The 27,556-nt window shown below is 32.0% G+C and overlaps 1 protein-coding gene across 3 annotated transcripts in view; it reads right to left on the bottom strand.

Annotated features, from left to right (window-relative positions):
• Window positions 1–12,617, bottom strand: part of LOC118184455 (dynein beta chain, ciliary-like) — a 121,667-nt gene extending 109,050 nt beyond the window's left edge. The window contains exons 1-3 of one of the 3 annotated variants that reach the window (XM_085813726.1): window positions 11,488–12,617; window positions 6,298–6,494; window positions 3,453–3,636 (exon numbers count right to left, since the gene is read on the bottom strand). In XM_085813726.1, coding sequence (XP_085669852.1) covers window positions 3,453–3,636; window positions 6,298–6,494; window positions 11,488–11,847 — 741 coding nt within the window. In that variant the 5' untranslated portion in view covers window positions 11,848–12,617. The remainder of the gene's footprint in view (window positions 1–3,452; window positions 3,637–6,297; window positions 6,495–11,487) is intronic. The other 2 variants (XM_085813727.1, XM_085813728.1) reach the window with 2 other exon arrangements.
• Between the last annotated feature and the right edge of the window lie 14,939 nt (window positions 12,618–27,556).

The following is a 27,556-nucleotide window of genomic DNA, read 5'->3' on the forward strand; positions in this document are numbered from 1 at the left end:
ATAAGGTATGCAAGGAATGCCATTGGATAGAGACCTGAAGGCTTAGGGGGCACTTGAATGTCCAGCTGAGCTACATTTCCATGATTCAACTTAAAACATGGATTTTATTATAAGAGATGAAACAGCTGAACTCAGTGTTGCCCACACACAAACTTCAACTGACAGCAAAACAAAAGAACTGTATACTTTCATTTTGAATACCCTCTAGAGGACAGCTTTCAAGCTATTAGTGATAAATGAGATTTTGAAATTCTTCAAAATATTCAAGTGTATTTCGGAGAAAGTTTAAAAAGTTTACTCTCTTCGGGAGACTCCGATATTACTGTCAAAAAACTAAATCCTATAAGGTGAGCTGGACGATTTAACATCCTTGATAGCAATTGAATTAAGATACTTTGACATCTTGAAAGCATTAAATTGAATTAAATTAACTTCAAAAAAAGTACAAGAAAAAGACATTGCAAATGGGTTAAAAAAATCATCTCAAGTATTACAAAGAAAATCAATCAACTTAAATAAAGCTCATCAACATCTAAAAGACGTTTCTATCAGTATGCAAAATACGAGAAACAAGTTTCAAGATATTATGAAAGAAGCTGAGTTTATTACAAATAAATGGGGCACAGAAACAAAATTTGAAAATGAAAGAAAAAGAAAAACAAAAAAGTTTTGATAAGTTATATGAGGATAACAGGTTTGAAAATTCCGAAATATCTTTTAAAGCAACAATTTTTTATGCTGCTGTTGATAAGTTAAATACTCAGTTTAAATACAGAATGACTAGAATGACAAAAATCACAATGTTTTCTTCTTTGAAACCTAAAACTCTGTCATGATTAACAAATACGGAAATTATTAATAATGTTTCAAAAATACCAGAAAACATATAAAAAAGACTTTACTAATGTACTGGAAATACTGTTATTTATAAATACTTTCAAAACAGAAATGCAAAATTTGAAATCCATTAAGGATTTAGCTAAATTAGCAGTGGTAAAATATTATGACATGGCAAGTAGTTATTCAGCAGTGTGCAATTTGTATTGTATTTATCATTCATTACCTGTAACCACAGCCATGAGCGAGAGATCATTTTCAAAACTGAAAACTAATAAAAACATTTTGAGAAACACTATGACACAATATCAGTTATCAAACCTAACATTATTGAGCATTAAAGCTGAGATGGCTGAGAAAATGGACGTCCAGGTATCGATAAATAATTTTGGGGCAATGAAGGTTAGGAGGCATAAATTTTAAAGAAGAAGGAAATTTGTCTTTATGATGAATTTTGGCCACCAGTGTTATAACTACACTTAATTATGAAAAAACATTAGAGAAGAAGAGCAGTATGAGACTGAGAAAAATTAAAAGAAAACAGAAAAAAAAAATTACTATACATATTTTTTATAAAAATCGTGTATTCAAGTAGTTTAGTGTACTTTCTAAAACGAGAGGAAAATAAACTTTACCATACATATTTTCTATAAAAATTGTATGCTCAAATAGTTTTCTTTAGTTATTTCTTAGTGCTAAAATAAGCGAAAAAAACTTACACTGGCACAGATTTTATGTAAAAACTCAAAATATATTGCATTTATTTAAAAATCTCTGCAAATCTAGGCTTTATTCCTTTTCTTAATGCTATACTACTTTATATTGATACATTCCTTTTTTTATATAGACTTATTTATTTTTTATAAGTATGTATCTCGGTGAAAGCAGACAAAAATCTGTCTCTCTCGCTCACATGAACGCAAACAAAAAATCTTAAATAAACTGATTAAAATCATCTGATGTAAAATATTACACCCATACTAAAGTAAATTTGCATTTCACAATTGGTCAAGGGGAAATATTTTCCTTTTATTCTTTCTTCATGTTACGTACCTTTGAACTGGTTCCCAAAGAATGTGCTTTTTTTATTTTTTAACAGTTACTCCAGATGGGAAAAAATTGGGTCCTGGAATCCTTGAATGTTCTAACTCTTAATTTTAAGCACAGTAAATTTATTGGGGGACAGGAAAACTTTTTGCATAAGAGCCCAAGAGTTCTAGTTATGCCATTGGTGAAAATATCATGATATATATATCATATAAATAACACAACGTATGTGTTGTTTTTATGAAATCTAATTTTCATTTTAAAATTGAAATCACTATACTATTAGCAGATTAATATTAGCTAAGTCTCCACATTAATAATTTAATCAAGAATGAGGCCAACAGCTTTTCTTTTTTCTTTCATTTTTTGTCATGCTGCAGTAAACAACAATTTTTCTTAAAGACTTAAATATCTTTTAATTTTGAATTGTTTATCATATTTTGATATCTTAGTTAAAAATACTTAAATTATAACTATTTATCATCACAAAAGTTTTATTAGAAAAGAGCAAAATCCTATATGGATTTTCTTCCTTTTTTTCGCATGCCTTCCTGGTGTAACTGGAAGCACACTCAACACATATTTGGGAGGACTGGAATTCGAAGCCCAGCAAGGACATTGCTAATTTTTTATGTCTCCAGCATAAAAAACGCTAATGACTCTACAGGTGATACCCAAACTAAAAGGTGATGGACGATAATTCGTCACCACCAGGATTTGGCAACTGAGTCTCCATCCCCAGTTGCCATTGAAAAGGGGGAGTATATAAGGTATTTTCTCCCTTCTTTCCATATGCCTCTGTGGTAAAACTGGAATCGCACTTGATGCATATTCGAGAGGTCCAAAGTTTGAATCCTGATGGGGAAATTCAGAAAATAAAATCCTCTAAACTTTAAAATTGTTATTCATCCATGTAGTGATTGTTTTTGTTTTACTAACTGATGTACTAATAGGATTTAGATACATGGGCTTTTATTGATGAAGCAGCAAGAGTGAAAGCCATCAAGTAAATAGGAATATCTAAAGCTCTTTTGATGATTCTGAAAATCTAAAAAGCATTCCAACAAGGAAAACAAACTGAATGGTGATGAAGATGATGACAATGGCAATGATGGCAATGACCAAACTATAGCAGACAAACACAGATGGGAATTCTAGCAGTACTGAATGAATTGAGACCTAGAGATTAGCAATGGGCACTAATATGAGATGTGATATTCAAGATACAAGGAAGGAAGACAGCTTATTAGATACAGCAATGTTAACATATTCTTATTCAAATGTAAGTTTCTTTTAAATAAATAATATTATCATAACTACTGGTAGTTTATTGATAAATAACATATTCTTATTGAAATGTAAGTTTCTTTTAAATAAATAATATTATCATAACTACCGGTCGTTTATTGATAAATACTTTTCATTTGTTTTGTTCTTATAACCTGGTGCATCAGAAATTAAATTATTCACATAATTTCCCCATCTATTCTTGTCCAATAAAATTAGTGAAAGAGGGGTGGAATACATGAGTAAACACAGTAACAATTGTGAGCAAAGCAGTATTTCACTTGTAAATATATGAATTCCAAGTTATTTTTTCGATCATTCCAAAATGTAATTTCAGTCAGTGGCCCTTGGTCAACTTTTGAAAGAATATGTTCAGGGGTGAGTTCCAAAATTTCAGTGATGATAGGAATCCAGTCTTTTAGCATTTCAGTTATGGAATTGATATGCTTCCAGTCAGTATTTTCACTAAAATAAGAATGAATAAATAGTTTTAAATTAACACAGTTTTATATACAATTAATTTACTTCAATCAGTATCACCTGAATAAGATAAACATTTAAATGAAAAAAGATGGTGTAGAATTTTAAAACAAATAGAAACAATGTATTTTAAATCAAAAATATTGCTTTAACAATTAAATTTTAATAAAACTTTTTAAAGGATTTTTTTTATTAAATTTATTTTAGATTTAGCCTTCAAAGCTAGATTAAAAGATCCATCCAGAATTTTATTCTTTTGGAGAAGTAAGGTCAATCCCAAAGAATGAAAATAATTTATACTGTCAAAAGAATCCACATAACCAAGCGGATATAACAAAAACTTATTTTTGTTATATTTACTCTATTTTACATTTTTTGCATAGAGGAGCATTACACAAGCATATCAAGCAGAACTGAAGAGAAAGCTATTACCATTATATATTATTTTGTTGAACAGCTGAATTCATCTCAACAATGTGACATATTAATGCAAAGCATTCATAGGTCATCTACCTGCCTTACATGAAATGCCTTCATGAAAGAAGTTTTAAAAGAAATCTGATTATTTTCACATCAAAATGTAAAAAACCACAAAAATACTAATGCCATCGCTAAGAACAAAATCTAGGTTGCAATTACAAGTATTCAATGGTGTTTTCATTCAGTTGATGGTGGGTCCAATAAAAAAGAATGAACAACAATATGCATCAGTAATATACAAAATGTAGCAACTACTGAAAAAATACAAAATCGGAGAATTAATTTTAAAATGCCCCCAGAGTTAGCAGTCAAAGATTTAAATATTTTGCGATTGTATTAACATTAAAGAACATATTAACAGAAACCTTTTAACCTAAAAGGGTTATCTCATTAAAAACAGCCAAAAAAATATGTCTAGTACTTAAGTATTTTATCATTACCTCGGTTTCCCTTGATGCTGGAGGAAAGGAATTAAGTACTTTCAATAGTGGGCTCAACGATTCGTATGGTTTGGTTTGTGTGATTACGGCAAAACCTCGAGGGCTATCTGCCCAGGGCTGTGGAGTCGGTGGGGATAATGATCGACTCCGACTCCCTCATTTTAATCAGTTCGACTCTGACTCCAACTCCCTCATTTTAATGAATTCGACTCTGACTTCAGCTGGATTCCGACTCCCTCATATATATATATATGTATAAAAATATATATATATGGGTTACAGCTTATTTTTTTTAATATAAAAGAAGTAATAGATGTTACAGGAAAAAAATTTGATGGCATAGCAAATTATTTATATTAATTAGCATTTATTATGAAATAGAAAAATTGGCATAAGTTATTTCTAAGAAACAGTATAGCTTTGGCAAGATCTTCTTTGTGAAGCCCATAGATCTGATCTGATAAACTTCAGAGCTGAGAAGAGTCTTTCCACACTAAACTGAGTAGGAGAAAGAGCTGTTACTGTTAGGGCTTACTTCTTTTAACTTTTCATGATAGATTTTTTCTCTGTTTCTTCAAAAGCCGTGTAGAAATTTTGTTCGTATTTTTTCATTTTTATATCTAAAGGCTCTTAGTTCATTATTTTCATTCACTTTGCCTTAGCCTTTTCAAGAGTATCCAAAAATATTTCTCAAAATCTAATTCATCACTGGAAGAGGATGGTAGAGACTCAATTGCAAAGTCTGCAGTTTGACTGTCCTGATTCGAATTCTTCAATTGTTCTGAGAATAGTAAGTTCATAGATGGCTTTCTTTGCCTTTTTAATTTGTTCGTCATCCAAGAAAATTCAGTATTTCAGGTCTACATATATTGAACCCAGCAAGATCTCATTGTCTAGCAAACTAGTTTCTCTTTTCTTCATTGAAGAAATAATTCCTTCTTCAATAAACCTTCCATTTCAGAAAGAACAAACATCACATTCTTCCATTTTCCCTCCTGTCAATTCTTCAGATTGAAGCTTTTTTGTGGCTATAGACGATGTAGAAGGAAGAGTTCGCAATTCTGTATGATCATTCCACAGTCATTCTGTTAGTGAAACATTAGGGTTATCTGCATCTTCTAAAAAAGTTCTTAATTCTAATAACCTCTTTATCATTAAATATGTAGTTCCTTATCGCTTTGCTTAATCAATAATTGCTCCTTTTCCTGCTCGCTTCCTAAGAATGGCATCAATTTTGGGAGTTCTTGCTGCTATTGCTGCTTACTTAAATTTACCAGTGAAATTTGTAACTAAATGAATCAGTTTAATCACTAATGGCAAATATCACATCCATCCTCCTCCCTTACATTTATTTATTAATATGTCAATAAAGTAGAAAATAACTATCTATTAATGTATATAGTCCATAAATAAAAATAATAACTCAGTTGTCATTAATTTTTAATTTCATTTCAAATTTAAACTGTCCAACAAAAACTGGAGTCGGAATCGACCTGATTTTAGCGACTCCAGCTCCTACTCCTTTTACCCCAAAATCTGCCTGACTCCGACTCCACAGCCCTGCTGTGCTTACTGATAATAGCTTATGATAACAGCTGATAATAGATTATTTAAGATGCTGTCTTATAAATATTTACAAATAATAATAATTATCTAAAAATCTAAATGTGAATAAAGAATTTTGAAAAATTTTGTTTTAGAAATAAATAAAAATTAAAATGGTTACCATGAAATGTTTTCTATTTCCATATTTGCAATTTGTCTCGCAGTTTCTGGTATCATCAAAATGGTCTTTCCATGTGCAAGACCAATATGATAAGTCAGTGACTTCTGGAAATTTTGGAAATGAAGAGCAATATCATCTGCAATTTCTTTGGGCCATCTTTCATTATTTAAGGGATTGCAGAAAATAGGACAAATGACCTAGCAGTACTGATTAATGTGAGTAACATAATATACTATCAAATGTATTTTCAAATACTATATAATAAAATGGACCACAAAGGTATTAATTAAATTTAATAAACAAATTACTCAAAAATTTGGTACTTTTCTATTTCGCCGGCGCAAATCTTGCCAAGCAGACTTTATTGGCGACAACATACAGTATATACATAAAAAATCTTAACAAATGTTAGTTCTAAGAATTTTTTATTTTGAAGGCATTTTAACATCGTTTAAAATTTTGTAAAACGCCAATAAATAAAGACAATAAATTTGTAAAAAGACATTAATTTAAGAAGTTACGATGCTTTCATAGTTCAACAAGCTGATTCTCCGGTTCATATAATGTGACCCCAAGTGATCTCATCTCATGTAGCCTACGCTACAAAAATCTAATTCTCTCAGTAATTATCTACATCAATTTCAAGTTAAATCTTAATTTGGAATAAAGTTTAAAATGCAAGAATTATTTCAGTTCTTACAAATAGCTTACTCAGAAGTTATGTAAAGCCGCAGTGCTTTACTTCGCTAGTGTATTCTCCTTACAATTGATGAATTTAACCCTTGATTTTGCCTTTTCTATATTTCTGCCTTTGGGTGAGCGGTTTGATTGCATCCTAATTGACTTGATTACCGCGAATGGTCTTAGGGCATAAAATTTAGCTATCTAGTAAAGACTGTAAGTAATTGTTTGCCAGTATGGAAAGAAACAATCAATCTGATAAGAAATGGCTATGACTTGTTTTGAAAATGAGGCGTTAAAGGTTACCAGCGAGGATATTCCATTTGGCATCAGTTGTACCATTATTGGCGACTTTAACGCCTGCGCCGGCAAAACAGAAAAGTACCAAAAATTTTAAATATTGAACTTTTTAATTAAAATACTGAATTTTTTATTAATAACATATATTGCATTATATAGCACAATATATAACATAAATAATTCCCAATGTCAATATGATATCAAGATGTAATTTACATTGGAAAAACAAATAGTTCTCTGTATGCTGCTAATCAGCAAAAATTTTGATGCTTTTAAAACTGACAAAGAAAGCTAAACTGTCATCCGAAATTAAAAGCACAGATGCAGAATGGTGTCAATAAACTGCTTGATGAAAGACCTCATTAGATTCTAAAAACAGGTACATCTAATCAATCTCTCTTCAAAATAAAATCTGTCATTAAATCATGTATGCTCTTAAACAGTTGTACATGAAAGAAGTTAATGCCTCATTTTCCTAATCATGCTAAATTTTATGCATTTTTGAAAATCATAAAAGTAAATACTGCCTTCATTTGATTATTTTCAACATTAATACATCATTCTAACATTTTAAAAATAAGTAAAAAAAAAAGTAACCTCAGAATGGATTTTGAAATGCAATCGGGCATTAGGTCCTTCTTTAGAATCAAATACTTTTGGGGAAGAAAAGGAATCTATGTCTGATTGCTTGTGAGATTGATAATGTTTGATTCAAATTCTGCAGCAGTTTGCTTTTTTGCCTAGTTTTAAATTTTACATTGGCAATTTTTTTAATCAAGTTATTACTTAAAACATTTTGTCAAAAGATTTTTACTGCTTCTAATTACATTCTTTCCAAAGTAAAAAATCCCTATGATTTTGTGAATTAAACTTCATTACCAAAGCTCATAAATCTATCATGATTTTTTTTGATAAGAAATCTTTATTTACAAATATTCCTGTATCAGCTGCTCTTGAGTGCTCACATAAGAAGCTTGTGAATTTCACAATGCTAATATTAAAGCACAAGAGCTGCTTTGTAATGAATAAACAGATTTCATTTTTAGTATAAGTATTACCTTGCCAAAGGTAATTTACTTTTCCTTGATATTAACATACATCATTTTGAGTGCAGAATCAGTCAGCAGATGTGCATCAGATTAGCTGTGATTTATAGAGCAACTCTGTGATCTGTGTTATCTATGGCCTGATAGGGTAAAAGTATAGTTACAGGTACCCCTTGGCGATTTTTGGCGGCGCATGAATACCGAGTTTGTGCACTTCTTTGACTTGTTATTTTGGCTTTGTGTAGTGTCGATTTTAGCGCCAAAAATTGCCACTACACAAAGACAAAATAACAAGTCAACGAATTTCATAAACTTGGTATCCATGTGCACACTGACCTATTTTCACTTTAAAAAAAAAAATTACAGAATTGCACAAACTAGGCATTGTGTACTCCCTTTATCCATGTACACAACAACCTATTTTCACTTTAAAAAAATCAGAGAATTGCATAAACTTGGCATTGTACACTCCCTTTGTCCATGTACACATCGATATATTTTCGCTTAAAAAAATCAAAGGAGCACCCAGTTCTAGGTAAAAGTATATTTATGGAACATTCAACTACTCAGGCTATCATAAATGAAACAACAACTTGGGGATAAACGAAACAACAACTTGGCGATAAATGAAACAACAACTTTGCAATAAATGAAACAACTTTGCGATAATACAAGAGGTACCCTTCAGTCTACTCGAACTGCCTGACAGTTATAGTGACACTACTGATACTGATTTATCCATATACTCAAGCAGGAGAAAAATATTTTAATGGCTAATGATTTTAGGAAAACAAACTTTGATATGAAGAATTAAAAGACAAGTGTAAAAAGGAATCCAAGAGGTGAAAAATGAAAACAACTACCACAAAGCTGGAAGAAATTAGAAAGAAGCTTGGCAAAGATAGACTGCAAATAATGATGCAGGGATTACACAGATCTTAAAACATGCAAAAAATGCTTGGCATACGCTTTGAAGACTTTCAACACTTAGAAAAATCTCTGATTAAACCTATGAAGGAATTAAAAAAAAAAAAAAAAAGAACCAATAAAGAGCCTATCGAAAAGAAAGAATGTAAATCACTCAGGACAGCGAAGAGCCCTGAGGAAAATACACCTATGGATATTCCACAGAGTAACCACTTCAAGAAGCTTTCCAACAAAGTTGAACTCGATGAAGAAATTGACTGCCAAAAAAGGATTTAACATCATTAATGCAAAAACCAATGAAAATTAACAACTGACTGGTATACACCTAAAAAATAATGGACTTCATTTCACACCTAATCCTCAATTATTGGAGAAACTAAAAAGGCTCAGGCTCAATGGACTCCTCCCACCATTTCCCACTGAAAAAAATTAAAGCTCAAATCAAAAGATGAAAATTTCATGTCCTGCATTTAAAGCAGTTCATTTGCTCTAGAGGTGGAAATAAAAAACATCTTCCCTTCTATTTTGTTGAACTAATCAAGAGCACCTATGATAATACAATTTTCGGTACTATTCCGTTTTGAGGACCGTAAAAAAATTGCAGTGAAAATGTATGCGCAAAAGCGCCAAATCTAGCAAATGCGCCCATTTAACAGCAAAATCTAGTGTACGTGCTGATTTTCAGATTGTGTTAGTTTATATAGTTCTATACTTCTTAAGATGCCATTGAAATACTAGTTTAATTTTTAAATTCTTTTTTGATATCCTATGGATTTAACAATTTGGAAATTGCCCATGAAGAAAAGTCTGCAATAGAATTTTTCGTAAAGTGCAGAATCACCCACTGCTTGACGCGTTTTTAAGAATTGCACATACTCGGTATCCATGTACACATCGACCTATTTTCACTTTAAAAAAAAATCCCAGAATTGCACAAAAATGGCACTGCGCATACCCTTGACTTTATCTATGTACACATCGACCTATTTTCACTTAAGAAGTAAAAGAAAATTGACAAAAATCCAATTATTTTTATCCTTGTAAAAAGCGGCAAACAAATAAGTGGGTGATTCTGCATTTTACTGAGAATTTTTTCAAAGAAAAGGCATCATTCATTATAGGAAAATTATGTTTGAACACCAATGAGATGAAATTATGCTTTAGTGATAACTCAGTAGTGAGATAGCGATGCAGGCATCAATTCAGTTATGTTTAGCAATTCTTATATAAATTATAATAATGATCTGAAATAGTTATTTGCTCTTATGTTTCCATTCAGTCATATTTAACATTTTTTATATAAATTATAATAATGAAAGAGTATTTTATGAAATTAACCTTTCATCTATATTAAAACAACAATCTTAGATGGTTATTTACTATTATACTTCCTTTCTTGCGTTAGGGTTGCCGCAATTATTTTTGGCAGCACTGGCATCAACAATTGTTTGGCGATTTTTTACGGCCCTCAAAACCAAATAGTACCCAATTTTCTAAGTCAACAATATGCAGTGTATTGATGTAGGAGTTCAAAATTTTTCTCCCAGAAAACATGCCGCCCAGTGCTGTAAATGCCAAAAGTTCACGTACACACAATATTTTTGTTTCAAACAAGAAGGTGTGTTAAGTAAGACCTACTGCACAAAAGTTCTGAATACCAAATGAAGGAAACAAAAAAGCAAATATGTATTTTTTGTCAAGGGCACTATGTGAGTTCCTATTGCAGATGTCCACAATATTTTCAGTATATATATATATATCATTAATATACAGTTACATCAGTTAGTTTTCAGTCATTTTTAGGATCTTTAGATTTAAGATCAACAACCAAAAAAAAAAAAAAAAAAAGCCCGTCCATTAAGCACATAGTATATATAAATTCGCTAATATATGATAAATTAAAGATACTTATGAGCTTGCTGTCTTCTTAGCACACACACTTTTTATATCCGAATTGCATTTTCTTAAAACAATTTTATGATATGTATTGCAGTTTTTTTAAACCATGTATACAGATGAAATTATTATATCATCAGGGCATCTACATAAAACTCTTACACAATAGATAAAGTGGCATATACAATATTTTTAACAATAAACTGGCGTTAACATGCAATATGTTAATAACCAATTTTTTAAAACAAATTTTACATCTTTATGTCTGTTTTTGATAATGAATGTATATGATATTTGTTAACTCTGTTAAAAAATTAGAAAAATATACAGCACATCAAACCTTTTCAAAACATTCATAATAGTGATTCAGTGGTTTATCATAAATATTCCCAAAACTGATTTCGGCTTTACAATCCGTCACTGAAATGACTGCATTGTGTTTGAGAAAAAAGGCCAGTATATTAGGCATTGGTGGACGTTCTGGCATTTCCACAGATAATCTAAGTTTTCCATTTCGATCACAAAATGCCAAAAGCATCACAGTAGTTGGAGAATCTAAGAAATCTTTAATAATAGCTTGGTTTTCTTCTTTCCAAATAAAATCTACCCAAAAACTGTGATCGATGTCCAAAAGTTGCAAAGTAACATTTCGTATATGATCGATACGAAGGTCCTCACTTTCTGGTAATTGAGAAGACATATGCTCATTGAAATATGTACATAAAATTCAATTATGAAAACGTTTTCCAAAATTCTACTATATATAAATTTAAAATCAGACTGCCATCATTTGCTCTAAGCAACGAAGAAATGCGAAAAATCGGACTTTTAAATTGTATTTCGCTCCTTCGTGTTACGGTTGAGAGGTTGATGTTGCTGAATTAACTGCTCTACAATGAAATACAATAAAGAAAGTGCTTGTCTTTTCATGATTCAGACATTAGCAATCTTTTCGTACAATCTTTGCAGGCTCTTGTTAATGTATTAATGATAAAGTATAAAATGTCGTCTACATAATGCTCATAAAGAATATTTGTTTCAAAAGTAAATCAGTCAAATATCTACTTTAAGCCTACTAGTTGACAGCCAACTAGTATTGTAGCCAAATACTAGTTGACACGTAGTTGGCCTTGCGGTGTTACGTCTTCAGCTATTTGACCACAACGAAATTCTCGGAAAAATTATTTTTCAATGACCCTTTAGCAGCTCTTCAGAAAGTTGAACTTGACATATAATCACGTATCGCTCTCAACTCTTTCTACTTTCATGATGGTCCGAATAAAAACAATATTTAATTCCTAAGAAAAACTGGAACGTGGGAGTACCCCGTCCAAATTCCCAAGTATCTGTTTGTAGCTGTTTTGTTATTTATCCACTGCCTGTCATCTACCACGTCGGTTTAAGTGTCAAATCGCAGCGAAAGAATTCCTAGGCCTGCCAACGTTATACCCTCAAACAATCAGGGTGCTATCGCCAATCGAGAAACGCTGTGAAAATTTTCGAGCAAATGAGAATTCAGAAAATTGTCCTAACACATGCAGGAAATCGAACAAACACAGTGTGTTCCGAAAAAAAGGGGGGAAGGAAATGATAGTATTTGTTTATAAAATATAATTTTAAGTTCTGATATTTTGGCAACATTGATATTATCTGTTAGTAAATCTGTCTATATTATCCGGTTGGTAGATGTCCCTTGAAAATTTGAGAATGTTGTAAAGAGCACTGAATTTTGATAAAGAACACCAAGGACACTGAGGCCTAGTTTTAAAAATTATGAGACTGCGTCATAGGAAACGCTGCTGATTCAAGCAACTTTGATAGGCAGATTGCGAGGACTGAAAGCCACAAACAAATATCACCGAAACAACAACATGATCATCGTGTATACAGGAGGTACCATTGTTAGTAACTCCATGGAGAGTGGGAGAAGTACGATGAAAGCGGTACTAGATGTTGAGACAATCTTGATTGCCCCATGCAACAAAGGGAAAATTTTGCCTAGTTGAATGAATTACGATTTCTTTTTATGATATTAATGATCGATTCAGCGTACTCCGTCTTTCACATAAACAGTTGAGTTTCGCATGTACCACATGACATAAACAGACAGTGGACGAGATATTATCCCTTAGAGCGTTCTCATGGGTGTCTCCGGGGTTGGTGGGTGTTGAAAAATACCTCATGGTAGCTGTCCACAAAAAACGAGCAAGGCCAACTAGATATCTACTAAGGCTACTATAAAGGTATCTCTAGTAGCTCTAGATATCTACAGGCCTGCTCCACCGATTTGTGACGTCACAATCGAAGGCGATCGTTCCTCGGTAGACGCAGCCGACTGATTCATTTATGTAGTACGCAGCGTTTTATTTCAAACTCAAGTCAAGTTAAATTAATTTTTACAACTAATATTTCGAATTTTAGGAATAATAACGTACTATGTTACATCGTAATGATGGATATTTAAATACTAAATACCGTTCTACCGATTTATCAAACAGAAAATAAAAATAAGATTCGAGTGATATTGTAAATATAGCAGAGCTGATTTAAATAAACTGAAACATATCTGAACTTTTATACAGAAATAAAATGGACACAAAATTATTTATAAAAATTATACGGTATGTTAATATCAATGAAAATATAACATATATAATGAACTAAACATGAGATGTTTTCATTTTGTAATAAAAATAAAAAATATGTTAAGGCTCTCAGATGATTTTATATTGTTTAAATTATGAAGACTGATTTTATACTGCTTGAATACTAAACAAACATATATAGTATTTCATAATAAAATTAATATCAATTCATTAATTCTAATATAATAAAATATTGCTTTATAATTATTTTTCGGTGCAATGATATTGAAGCAAAATGAACTCTCTTTTCTTCATTCCCATAAAGATTTTTCAAGATTCAATCAGAGATCCTAAGATGCTTTTTAATAATAAATACACATGTGGACATTAAGTGAAATACATAAATCTTATTAATACATTAATATATTAAAAGTATATCTGAAGTTTAGTCTACATATTGAAAAAAAAGGTTCATTCTAAAGATGTTTTATAGCAAAACCATTACACAGAATATTCAAAAATATATTTCAAATTCTCTTAAAAAAAGCAAGATCATAACTATGCAATCAATCCCAGTGAGCATCATATCATGCTCCAAAAAATTCGTATGAAAGAAAATCTGATTAAAAATACACTCTTAATACATCTCATTAAAAATCACAATATTAAGCAATGAAAAATCCTGAGAGTCATTACGATAGTATAAGATACTGATTAGCCAGTTGAAATTATCATTTCACATCTGCAATAAGTTGTCATTTGAATTTTTTAAATATTAATAATGGAACATTATTATTGTAGACTCTGATGTGAGGTCCACAAAAATAAACTTCAAACTTGAATAAGTTTCTACGATTCACTGATATTACAATATATCATCTATATCATTCTATATGCCAACATGGATATAGTTTACAGATGCTTAGTATTCAATTAATTTAGACATTCTTCTTTTTTTTTTTTCTTTTAAAAATATTTAAACTCTTTGTACACCACATACTACTACATTAATTTGTATTGCTTAAATTAATTAGATTGATTTATACTGCTTAAATATTAAAAAGATATGTGATATTTCATAACAAAATTCATAAACATATTAATTTTAATAAAATTTTGATTTACATGCAATCCTATTGAAGCAAAAGCCAATTTTTTTTCTTTCTCATAATGACATTTCAACATTCAATCTAATATCTTAAGGTACTTTGGTACTTACGTATTATCGCAACCAGGTTGACGCTATTTGTAAGTTTGAGTAAAAAAGTATGAATAGAAAGAAAATGTACATTTATTAATTACAGATAATTTTTAATACAATTTTTTTATATTATTTTCTTTTAAAATATAAAATAGCAATTAAACCCTTCTGGTTTCGAATTTGAATAAGTTGCAGAATTATTTTTTCGGCGGAAATCTTTTGGCTATTGCTTTTAGCACTGATTAAAAACCGTATTCGCCATAACCATGTACACGTCAACTTATTTTTACTTAAAAAAACATCCCAGAATTGCACAAAAATGGCATTACGCACACTCTTCACTTTATCCATGTACACTGCTATTTTCTCATAAATTACAAAAATTTGCACGAAAATGCAGGAAAATTTTGTGAATCTCCACATGCTCTTTTTACAAAACTGCGTATAACACGTAGGGTTGCCAAATTTCGCAATTTATGCGAATTTTGACCTAGTTACGATAATACGTAAGTACCGGTACTTTTTAATTATAAACGTACAAGTAAACATTTTGGGAAATACAGTCAAAAGTCGTTAATTTGGACACCCATAATCCAGAATGATCTATAATCCGGACCTCAAAGCTAAAAACTTTCTGAGCTTGCGCCGCGTTGACACATGCGCATAGGCGTTTACGCATGCGGGTAAGACCTTTTACCACTGTGCATATGCGTGTGCGCAAGCACAGAATACGTTTTTGCGTGCACGTTTTATGTATAACGGACGGCATAATCTAAAATTATCTAATTATCTATTTCAGTTGATGTTGATGATTGCGTTGTTCCTTAATCTTCGAATTGGATCCGGATTATTATTTTTTGCAGACTATAAGAGCAATTTTATAAAAGTAAACTTGAACTTTCGATTATGTCAAATAGAATTTCCGATTCTGGAGCTCCCAAAGGATCGTACAAAACGAAAGTATGTTTTTGTAAATTTTGATACCCTTTAGATTATAATTGTTCTTTATTTCATAAATTAAGGTTTCATATTTTTAATTTTAGAATTCCTGCATGCCATCTTTTGAGATTTAAACTGATGATCTATAATCCAGAATCGCCGAAGTCCCGACGAGTCCGGATTAACAACTTTTGACTGTATATAAGAAAAAAAGTTTTATTTTAAAGATGTTTTAAAGCATGAACATTATACGAGAAATCGGTTAATCTTTGGATTATGGTAACTTGGCGATTTTTTGGCGACCAACCCCGCTACAGCAACCTACTAGTTTTGTTTTGGATGCCATTTTGTTTTCTCAAAGTAAAGGTATGTTTTTTTTTTTAACTCAACATTTAATTACGCTTATATTAGAACTTTTATGGAACAAAAGTGCTTAATCATGACGAAGATTAGGTGCGAAATTGGGAGAAAGTGCAGAATCGCCTACTGCTTGCCGCGTTTTTAAGAATAGCACATGCACGGTATCCATGTACACGTCGGCCTATTTTCACTTAAAAAACATCCTAGAATTGCACAAAAATGGCATGGCGCACACTCGACTTTATCCACATACACTGCTAATGTCCTAGCTAGTAACCTTTATCGCCTTACCAAAATGTCGCCAAACTACCTGTTACCATATTCCAAAGATTAGCAGAGAAATCTTGTAGCATATCCAAAAATATATTATAAAATTCCCTGAAAATAAAGTGAGATCATAACTATGCAATCTACCCCAATGAGCACCATATCATGCTATAAAAAATTCTTATGAAAGAACATCTGATTAAACATACACTGTAAATTTATTTAATAATAGACAAATAGTAAAAGATGCATGCAGTATTAAGCAATGAAAAATCCAGCAAATCATTATGTTATAAGATATTAATTATTAATTTAAACATCATTAATTCACATCAACAAGAAGTTTGCCATTCAAATTTTTGAAATATGAATGCCAAAACAGGCTTATCATTGTAGCCCCTGATTTGAGGTCTACAAAAATAAACATGATTTAGCCAGTTGTTTTGGCTTACGGCAAAGGATTTTGATTAATGTGCCTTGAACTACTACTTTGTTTTGGTTTTTTATCCAATCTATTAATGCTTGGCAGTCTGAATCTGATTTAAATCCAGGTGGTTGTTCCATGTAAATTGGTTTATTCAAGTACCCATTTAAATATGCAGTTTTTACATCAAAAATCTTATTTTGTAGTTTTTGTAAACATCGTAATTTTCTTATCGATGGATCTTTCAACTTATTTCCAGACTTCATGAGCCTCCATTGAACTTAGTTCTTCTATCATTTCATACATCATACTACATAATCTTTTTTCATTGTTCTCGCTCGTCTTTTCTTCTGCTTTAGTTTTGCTAAAAATTACTTTTAAATCATGATCTACAATTTGTTTATCTTAAAGCTTATCTAATTGAAGCCATATCTTTCTCTTTATTGGATATTTTATTTATTTTATACGTGGAAATGTTCATCTTTGGAAAGGGTATATACTTTTCGCGATCAGGTAATTTCATATATATATCCATGGCTCAATTATGCACAGTTTGCAAATACTAATTATTTAACTTTAAAATTACGTAAAAAATTCACCTAAATTCCAGAATTATTTAATTTACTCATTTTTCTTTTTTGGTCATTGGTTTCCTTTAAATTGTTATTTTTAACCTTACAGTAATTATTCAGCAATATATTGGAAATGCATGTGGCACAACTTTTCAACAAATCATGCAATGATTTGCCACACTCACAAATACTATCATCCCAAATAATCCTGTTTTCAACTTTCTCTGTGATGAGACTTATTAATATAGATATTGATTTTTTGATGAAATGTATAATTTCTCATACATTTCAGATATTAGGATTGAAAATATTTTAAATGCAGAGGTATTAATGAAAAGCACAAATTCTGTTGGCCAAAATAAACCACCTTGATCAATAGCAGCTAAGTATGCAAAATCTTCACAATATTCAACTATTAATTCTTTGTCAAGAATTAAATTTTTCCTGCAAAGATTACAATTTATATGCTTCAATACAGATCTACAAACATATCCAGAAATGTAAATTAGACACATTATATCTTTTTCTGTAACATTAACATCATTGGATTGATGCAAAACATCAACAAATTCCTTATCAATAAGTTGATAATCATTAAAATCTTCAATATCATTACAAGAAAAATGTTGTAAAATAAATGAACCTTTCTCAGAAGACTGCATTTTAAGCAAACAAATTAATTTTAGTTTTCTTTCCAACTCCATAATCTGCTGTAAGGATACATTATAATTACAGCCACTCATTTGTCGAAATTGACCGAAACGTCCCTCAAGGTTATCTGTCTGAAATTTTCCTAAAAGAATAAAAGGTAATTTAAATTCTTTTAACAAATACTTTGGAAGTTCATTCAATGTTGCTGTTGTATGGAGAAGAGCAACTTGGGTTTCTTTTGACAGTTTCCCAATTTGTGACTTACAGTTTTTTGTTGTTGGGCAAAAATCGTTCCATGATATAAGCCACGAACAAAACTGTGATAAATATTAAGCTTTTATCTTCTGGTGTCCTTATAGGCTGCATAAATACATCTCGAAACTGTACAGCCTTTTTAGTGTTTAACATTCACAATTTTCCACAACTTTAAAATTATATCAATAAAATGTTTAGTTCCTAAGACATCTTTTCCATACCCAGTTCTATTATTCTGTGATTCAATTTGCAGAGCAGCTAAAGTCTTTTCATCGAAAAGTTTAATAGCAGTACTTACATTCTGCTTCTCTATAGAAGACTGAAATAAAACTTTTCTTGATAAAGTTGGAGCCATTTTAATATTATCATTTTTTTCTATTTCATACAATTTTTTTAAATGTAGAATGCTGGAATTGTAAACAATATTTGAGTTTTAAAATGACGGTATAAAAAATGTGAATGAAAAAATGTGAATTAAAATGACGGTATAAAAAATGTGAATGAATCTTTCTGATTGAACCAGTTGTTTCGTATAGATTTCAATAAATGAACTGTATCAAATAATATAAATATAGGAAGATTATGCATGGTAGGGTTTATAAATGAGGATTTTAATGCACCACCACAAAGCATTTCGAACATCTTTCTGTTAATTCTATTATTATCTGATATTAGAGTTACAATTCGATAGCCACAAGACTGTACATGATCAATTACTTGTTTTGTAAACATTAATAATTGATGTGATGATAAGTTTTTTACGGGAAACATTGCTACAATATCTGTGTTTTGATAATATAGAGCTTATCATAAATGTTTGCAGAGTTGTGGCCTCCATCTGTGAATTATCCGAAAAACCTAAAACACGACCACTTTTATACGAAACTTGTGGTTTTATATATATCTCATCTAATAATAAATTGACAATTTTTTCAGAATCATTTAAAATTTCACATTTTTTTTTTTTCAAATACATCCAGTGACTTGTTTGCAATCCAGAATCTGCTCGGCCAATTTTCAGAGATAACTTCCTTAAGTATGACGGATGAGGCAATATAAAATACTTACTGTTACATATAATATTGTAGCTGTTTGTATTACAATAAAATATATAACAAGACCAGGCAAGGAATTCTGCACTATACGAAGGCTGTTTCATTTGCATTACTTGAATCTGTTCATACAAAAACTTAAATTTCTCAGAATGTGGGTTATTTTCTGTTTCTGCACATTTCAACAGTAGTTTTGATATTTTATCTAAATTTAAATTGCAGTCATCATGAACATCAGAAGCGGAAAAACCATCCAAATGGCTAATCATTGTCTCAAGTTTAGACCATTTATCACATAGCTTTTCTTCTCCAAATATCCATTTGAACTATTCAATGGGAATTTCATTTTCATTGAAAAAAACTCTTACATTTAAATCTTCCAATATTTTTTAAGATACAAGCACTTTCAGACAGTTTAAAAATTCTAATTTCGATAGCCTTACCTTTGGTAATGAATATCCATGAAGAGGGAAGATCTATTTTTTTTTGCAAAACCATTTATTAGGTTTTCAAAATCGCTAATAATATCATTCTTTTTCCACTGTTCAAATTGTTTATCACAACGAATATCAATTTCTGCTTCTCTTTCTTCCGGTGTTTTTCTTTTTGTGGGAAGTTTCTTCGATAAATAAGATGGCTGGTTTTGAAAAATCGTTGGATAAGCATCTTTTTTTAAAGCTGGAATAGTTCTAGGAACTACTAATACCGTCCCATCATCACGAACAGCTTTATCTTCTCGAACGATAAATTCTTCAAAATGCTTAATGCATACACTACTGTGTTTGCCAGCTACAAAATCTTTGCGATTAATATTTTTTATCCATTTCTGAGGGAGTACAGGATCCGAAGGAATTTTGAAAGTGGACACATGTTCAGTAGTGCTATCGTAATTTGATCGGCATTTAGGTACACTACACTTTCTTGGCATTCTAAAACACACTTTTTCTTATAAATTCGAATTCACAATATAATATTTTACTTTCCGGTAAAATACGAAATTTTTCAGAAGAAAAAACACACGTAAACAATTATCTCACTAGCACTAGTCCTACGGCGAAGCAAGCTCAACTTACAAAATTGAAAGCCTAGGATTATGACGTCAGATCACGTGATCATCAGCTTGGAGCAGGCCTGTAGATATCTAGTTGGCCTTGGGTAAGGCATCTCACATATGTTCAAAGGGGCTGGCAAATCCATTCTGTGGATATCTTCACTTTCCAGAGTTCCTCAGCAGCATGAGTCCTGTGTGGTAGTTCATTGTCACCCATAAAAACAAAGTCGGAAGCAGCGGCACCTCGGAAAAGACGCAAGTGATGAGGGAGGATAATTTCATCACAGTAACGATCTCCAGCAAGTGAATTTCTGTCGAAAATGTGGAGCTCCATCCTTCCGTTCACCACAGTGCATCTCCATACAAGCACGCTGGGATCATCTCAAAGGTCGCTTTGCCGGATATCAGAGGTTATGGAAGCGCAATCCTACCTATCTCCATATCAAATGGCGATGAAAATCGTTTGTCAGACTGAAACGACTCTCATCGGTAAAGAGGACGTGAAGCGTATAGGACGGAGGGCGTTTGGTGACCTTTATGAGGTCACACTAAACCGACGCAAACCGAGAGCCGTGCGCAACTGCTCACCAGTTTTGCTTAAAAGCTTTCCAAGGTCATGAAACAACACTTTTACCATTCCAATTTTGTAGGTGACAGACATCAAACTACGCTCCTCCTCAAGTTTGCCAATCATTTTACCACGTATAAAGGCGTCCTGCTGTTTCCTTGTAACCATTATTGGACGTACATTCTCACGTTTACTTGCAGAAAAATGCACCTTCCTTTCTCCTTTTTAAGTTACCTTGCGCTAGGCCGTTGGTGTCGTCTCGGCCCGCCGACTCCTCGCATTCTACATGCCCTGACGTCACTGTGCTGATATTTGCATATGCATCACTTTTCTATATGAGTTAGCTTTTCATTGTACTGACCGTAAAAGCTCTTTTCAATAATTTTATGGTTGCATGTGAAAACGGAAATTGTTGCCCAAGTGTTGCACACTAGTATATATTTACTCAATTAGGAAACTTCCTAATTGAAATCTTAAAGAAGATATTTTATCATGCCTCTCCTTTTTTTTTTTTTTTTTTTTTTTTTTCTAGATTGAAAAAAGGCCAAAGAAATGAAGCAAATTAAGTACTGAATACTATCTTATTTGCATTTGTTCGGTTTGAGATGCATCCTTGGAATCTAATTCTATCCATTAAAACAGTATCGGCACTAATAATACGTTTTATTTATTTCGGTACCTTCATCTCGATGTGATCGAGAATTTTTAAACGAAGTGTTGAAAATTATTTCATGTAATTTCAGCAAAAATATCACTGTCCGTTCAACTGGATATAATTTGAAACTTTTTTAGTATAAGGGTACACCAATCAGATTGCAATATTAAAATTGTAAACGTTAAATTATGCTGGCATTATTGATGATACGCCAATACAATTTGGAGCTGAATTAAATCTGATTAGATATTACAAAACATCAAAAAATTTACAAACAATAAAAAAAAAGAGAGAGAGAGAGAGATTTCTAGAGACTCTAAACTGGAAAGTGTTTGGAGATTCCTTGCGGAAATGCTAAATTTAGTAAGACTATCACACATGGAATATTATTAAAAAAGATACCAAAGACCTTAACTAATAATAGCGTTAATATACCTGCTTATAAACACATACAACTTCCTTTTCCTCCTCATGATTCTTAAGCAGTAACATTACCAAAACAGTGAGGAGAATACCCATGAACACGGGTCTAAAACCTTCTTTTTTTGAAGAAAAGCCAGACCGTGAAAATTTTAGGCGCAACTGGCCAAAAAGCTGGGAGTTAAACATGATTATTTTCCCATATTTATACACATTTTGCAGATACATATAAAAAACGAAAAAAAAATATTTCCATTCATTAATAACTGTATGATAGAACAAGTTGAATTTTGTATTAATGCGATGAATGCAGCTGCTTTCTGAGATAATACTCGCATTTCATCACACTGGAGTTGAAAGTTAGTGTTGCCTATCACTAAGGTTGTTTACAAATGATCTATATTGCGATGTTACATACTTCCTTTCTGAGAACATTCTTTCATATTGGTATAGATATTAATCTGCATGGATATAATTTTAAATGACTGTAATTACCTCCCAAATTCTATTTGTTCAATTAGATTAGATTAATTTTTCTCAAACATTTTTAGCCTATCATTTTGCAGATGTCACTTCCAGCTGAAGGTCTGACAAAAGCTCCTGAATTATACAGTCAAATGGATTTTGAAATATGGAAATGTCTTTTGCACTTGCATTAAGATCTGAAAATTGCTGTTGTAACTACAATTTCAGAAAATACATTCTCCGCAAACTTATTTGGGAATGAGGATTCTGCTAATATACTAAGTGAGAATAAAAAAGCAACACCATTAACACATACTATGATGAATATGCAAATTGCCGGGTAGATACTGTGTGACGGAGTTATGCAGATGATTTTAAATGCATTGCATTTTCTCGCGAGTGAAACAAAAAATAAGGGAAGGAATCTGCAGAATTGACAATAGTTGCAATGCTCTATCAGGCATAGTAATCGTTTTGCGAATTGTTTTTTTATTGCATAGGAACTATTAGTACAGAGAATGTCAGGACGCCTACAACCAAGGCACTTCCAGCAGACAGACAAGTATATCAGTGGTATGGTGATCGGATCAAAAACAGCAAGTTAGTTTCTGCACTGAATCGCAGTAGACAGGCACCTATATGCATCTATAGTGCAATGGCTGTGGTGAAGACAGTTGGAAGAAGGTAATGTGACATGTTTCAGACATGGCGGAGCTGCCAGAGTGACTTCAATATATGGGGGCCAACGCTTCCACACACATTTTGTAGCAGACAGCACATTCTTGATGCTCTCATATTGAACAGGACCATTATTCGCTAACTGGCTAATGGTAGCCTAACATACATGGTGTCTATTAAGAAACCTGCCATTGAGCCAACAGCACAGGTGCCCCTTTGAAATGGTGTCTCTGGATAAAGCCACGTGGACTTCGGAGTGGCATAATATGTTTTCGGATGAGTCACGATTTTGTTTAATCATCTGAGTGGCACGTTTTTGAATCTGTCATGAAAATCTGCATTTAAACAGCATTTACCAGTTCAGTTTGTATAATTACTTATTTTAGTCTTCATTTTACAATCATTAAGATGACATTTGCATTATTAATAAAAGTAAGAATGCAAAATATCTTAAATTATAAGCCGATACATACCAAGTGATAAAAAATCTCATGAACGGATAGAGCAGTCCATGCTGCTGAGAGGGTTAAGCAGTGGTAGTCATTGTATACGAGTTTGGCAAAGATGTCACAAATCCAATCCAGTTGTAATAGTGAAATGCTACACTGCACATTAGAGTGCCATCATGGTTTGCAGCACCATGATGATAGCAAATCACGACTAGTCTGTGTTGTTGGTAGTATGACAGCCTAATGATACATTGATGATGTGCTCCATCTTGGTAACACTACCTTTCCTTCAGACGGTGCCAAGTGTCATTTACCAGCAGGATAATGTCAGATTACATATGGCATGCATCAACCAACATGCTCTGCAACTCCCCCATCAAACAAGCCTGAGATGCAGCTGGACATCGTTCGCATGCACTTTCATAGCCACGTTCAGAAGGTGAACCGTGGTAAATGTTTAACAGAGAATGAACATCAAGAGACAATCCACAACTCTTTGCACCTCTACATAGATATGTTGTTGCCTATATCACTCCCAGTGGTAGGTTTACAACTCATTGAGTATACTGTATAATCACTTTTTTTTATAAATGTATCATGCTGTAATAAACATTACTTATTGTTCACACTGGTGTCTCTCCTTTGGCCAATTTTAATCACTTTCTGCATATGCATTCACAGTGCTGCATTTTCACAGTCACATGTGCATTTGAAATCTTTTACAGCATGGAAAATGCTCAAATGTGTTCAATGTGATGAGTGTTTCAAACTGCAACAAATTCTTTCTAAATTATAATACCAATTGTTTATGAAGCTGCACCTTAGATAGACAGGGTTGCCACTCAAACACGAGAATGAAATTCTCAGACATTTCCAGGTTTTTCAGGCATGTTTTAAGAAAATTCCAGTCTATCCACGTAGTGCGAGTTGGCTGTGCCGAGAGGTAAATTAATTATGGCACCACTTGAAAAGACAAAAATTTGAAAATAACATACGACTTATCCTCAAAGAATTACTATTAAAATTATAAAAGGATGTTTTTTCATTGAAGATTGTGATTAGAATTTGCCGGATTTGGATTAAAATTTTTTCCAGCCATTTTGCAGCTAAATGAAGGAAAGAACGCTATTTAATAATATTTTAAAACAAATTCAGGTATTTTATAGTTATTTAGCAGCATACATAAGCAAAAAATATGTGCATTAAATTTCATGATGGTATGTCATCATACTGCTAGGATTAGTTTCAGGAATATGCCAGAGAAAATTGCCCGAAATTCGTAAGTATTGTTAACCAATAATAAATAAATTTTGAAGGAAGACACATTAAATGATAATAACATTAAAATAAATTTAATTACTTAAAAGATTAAAAACTGAACAATAATCAATGATATTTTGGGGAATATAATTAATATATTAAATGGTATTAAATATAATGAATAAACGAATATATTAAAAAGGGATACATTAAAAGGTAAGCCTAGATAACTGATTACAATTTTTTATTTTACTGCAAAATGACAAATAAGACATTTATTTAATACAAATTAAAAAAAGATTTTGTGGTAAAATTCTAGCATACGGTACTGCCTTGGCACGATTTTGAAAATTGTCGCCAACTTCAAAATGACCCGTTTACTGCTCATCATAAATATCCGGTTTACTGCTTATCATAATGCCTCCAAATCCTGTGTGTAGGATTAAATCAATTTTGCTTTATACAAGAATGGGAATGTATTTTCTTTCGTTTAACATGCACTGCACATGTGAATCGATCGATTCTCAAGGTTACTGGAAACTTGCTGTCTTTCTAAAAGACAATCTGATTGAAGCTGCAAAAATTGGCTCTATGCCAGCTGCCCGAGTAATGCTCACGCCATACATAATTCGTCAAGAAAGTAATCGCTCCCTACAATGGTGTAAAAAATCACTTTTGAGGGCGGGTTGCCATATCTCCGACTTTTCCAGATTTTGACTAAAATACTTAAATTCCCTGGCTTTTTTCAGTTTTCCAGGTATTGTGGAAACCCTGATGGATCACGTCAAATCTTAGAAATTATAGGTTGGATAACTTTTTTTTTGTGCTGCCATTTCTAGCATTCTTTAACACTAGAATTATGGAAGGGGTCATTTTTGACCCTTAGCGAGCTTTTATCTCTGACAGTTCTTCCTTTTTTTCGCAAATATCTTAATCTTTTCTCGACTTTTCCTAAATCATTTCGATTTACGAAATAGTAAAGGTTTCAAGAAATTCATATTTTTATTTTAGCCCTAGCAAATGATTATACCTAGAAATACGGCAGGTGTCATTTTGACCCCTTTGAGAGAAAAGAAATGTGAATACATTTCACTGTATTATCTGAACACTGTTACTTCTGTAAACTATTTTTATTTGCACCTGCTAAACAAAATACAAACAAAGGAAAAGAATACGGTGGGTCTGCGTAGTTTCACATTTGTCAGTCACATGATTTGAAATATGTGCAATACTTTTCTTTGTGGAAAGAAAAAACAGAAAAGAGATTATTACGAGTTGAACGTTGAGCTGAGGATTTGTAGAATTTTCGTAGATATTTTGTTTATTATTGATAATAAGTTCTAGTGGAAAATTTTATTCTATTTACATGAATTTATTATAGTGACGTACTAATGGTGCATAGAAAAGGACTAACGAATGAAGAAATCGTGAAACTGATGCAAGAACTATCTGATGCCGATTCCGGTTTTGAAATCGAAAATAATTCTACAGATAAAGATGGAGATGAAACATCTTGTGATTCTGAATTTATTATAGAGAGTAATCAGGCAATATCATCCTCTAGCTCAAGTAAAAGTATGAATGGATGTGTTTCTACGAGTTCAAATTCTGCCTCGTAGAATGCCAAAGCGGGAACTAGTAGACGCTCAAAAAGGAATATGAAATTCAACGTAATTCAGACTAACACTTGTAAAGAAATTGCTAGTGATGGAACTGTATGGAAAGTAGAAAATACTTCAAATACTTCTGGTCGGCGACCCTTGCAAAATATCTTGCGAGAAAATGCAGGACCGGCATCCTATGCTAAACGTCACATTTGTTCTGGTAAAGCTCTTAATGCGTGGAAGTTAATAATAAATGACAAAATTTTACGCGTCATAAAGTAGTGCATTGATGCTGAAGCCAGGCATAAACTTCATAATGACTCTTTCACTATTTTATTAGCAGAACTGGAAGCATTCATAGCGTTGTACGTAAGGGGGGCATTACCCGCCAAGGCCTTACCAATTCTTAGTTTGTGGTCCAAGACTTGGAGACCAAAGAGTTTTCATGAAAGTATGAGTAGATAGGTTTCTGGAAATTATGAAATTTCTTCATTTTGATAATAAACTAACAAGGTCTTCACATTTGAAGTGTGATAAATTTGCACTATGGAATACTTTTACAGAAAGCTGTAAGCTTTGCTGCAAACCAAATGAAAACATTACGATTGATGAAGTTATTCCCTACAAAAACAAGATGCCGTGTTTTGCAGTATATGCTTAACAAGCCCAATAAATTCGGAATAAAATTTTGGCTAGCAGTAGACGTTAGGACAAAATACTTATCAAACGGATTTCCATATTTAGGAAAAGATGAAATGAGACCAAGTGATCAAAATTTAGGAGAGAGAACGTAGTAAATCGTTTAGTTGATCCTTACAAAACTATTGGCCGAAATATAACTACAGGCAGTTTCTTTACATCAGTAAAACATCAACGAAATCCCTAAAATCCAAAAGATTGAGTCATGTTGGAACAGTAAATTGCGCAAAAAGAGAAATTCCCTCTAGTTTAAA

This window comes from Stegodyphus dumicola, chromosome 3 (genome assembly GCF_044657685.1).
Source record: "Stegodyphus dumicola isolate Sdum_Otavi_A_Nest chromosome 3, ASM4465768v1".
NCBI classification, from domain to species: domain Eukaryota; kingdom Metazoa; phylum Arthropoda; class Arachnida; order Araneae; family Eresidae; genus Stegodyphus; species Stegodyphus dumicola.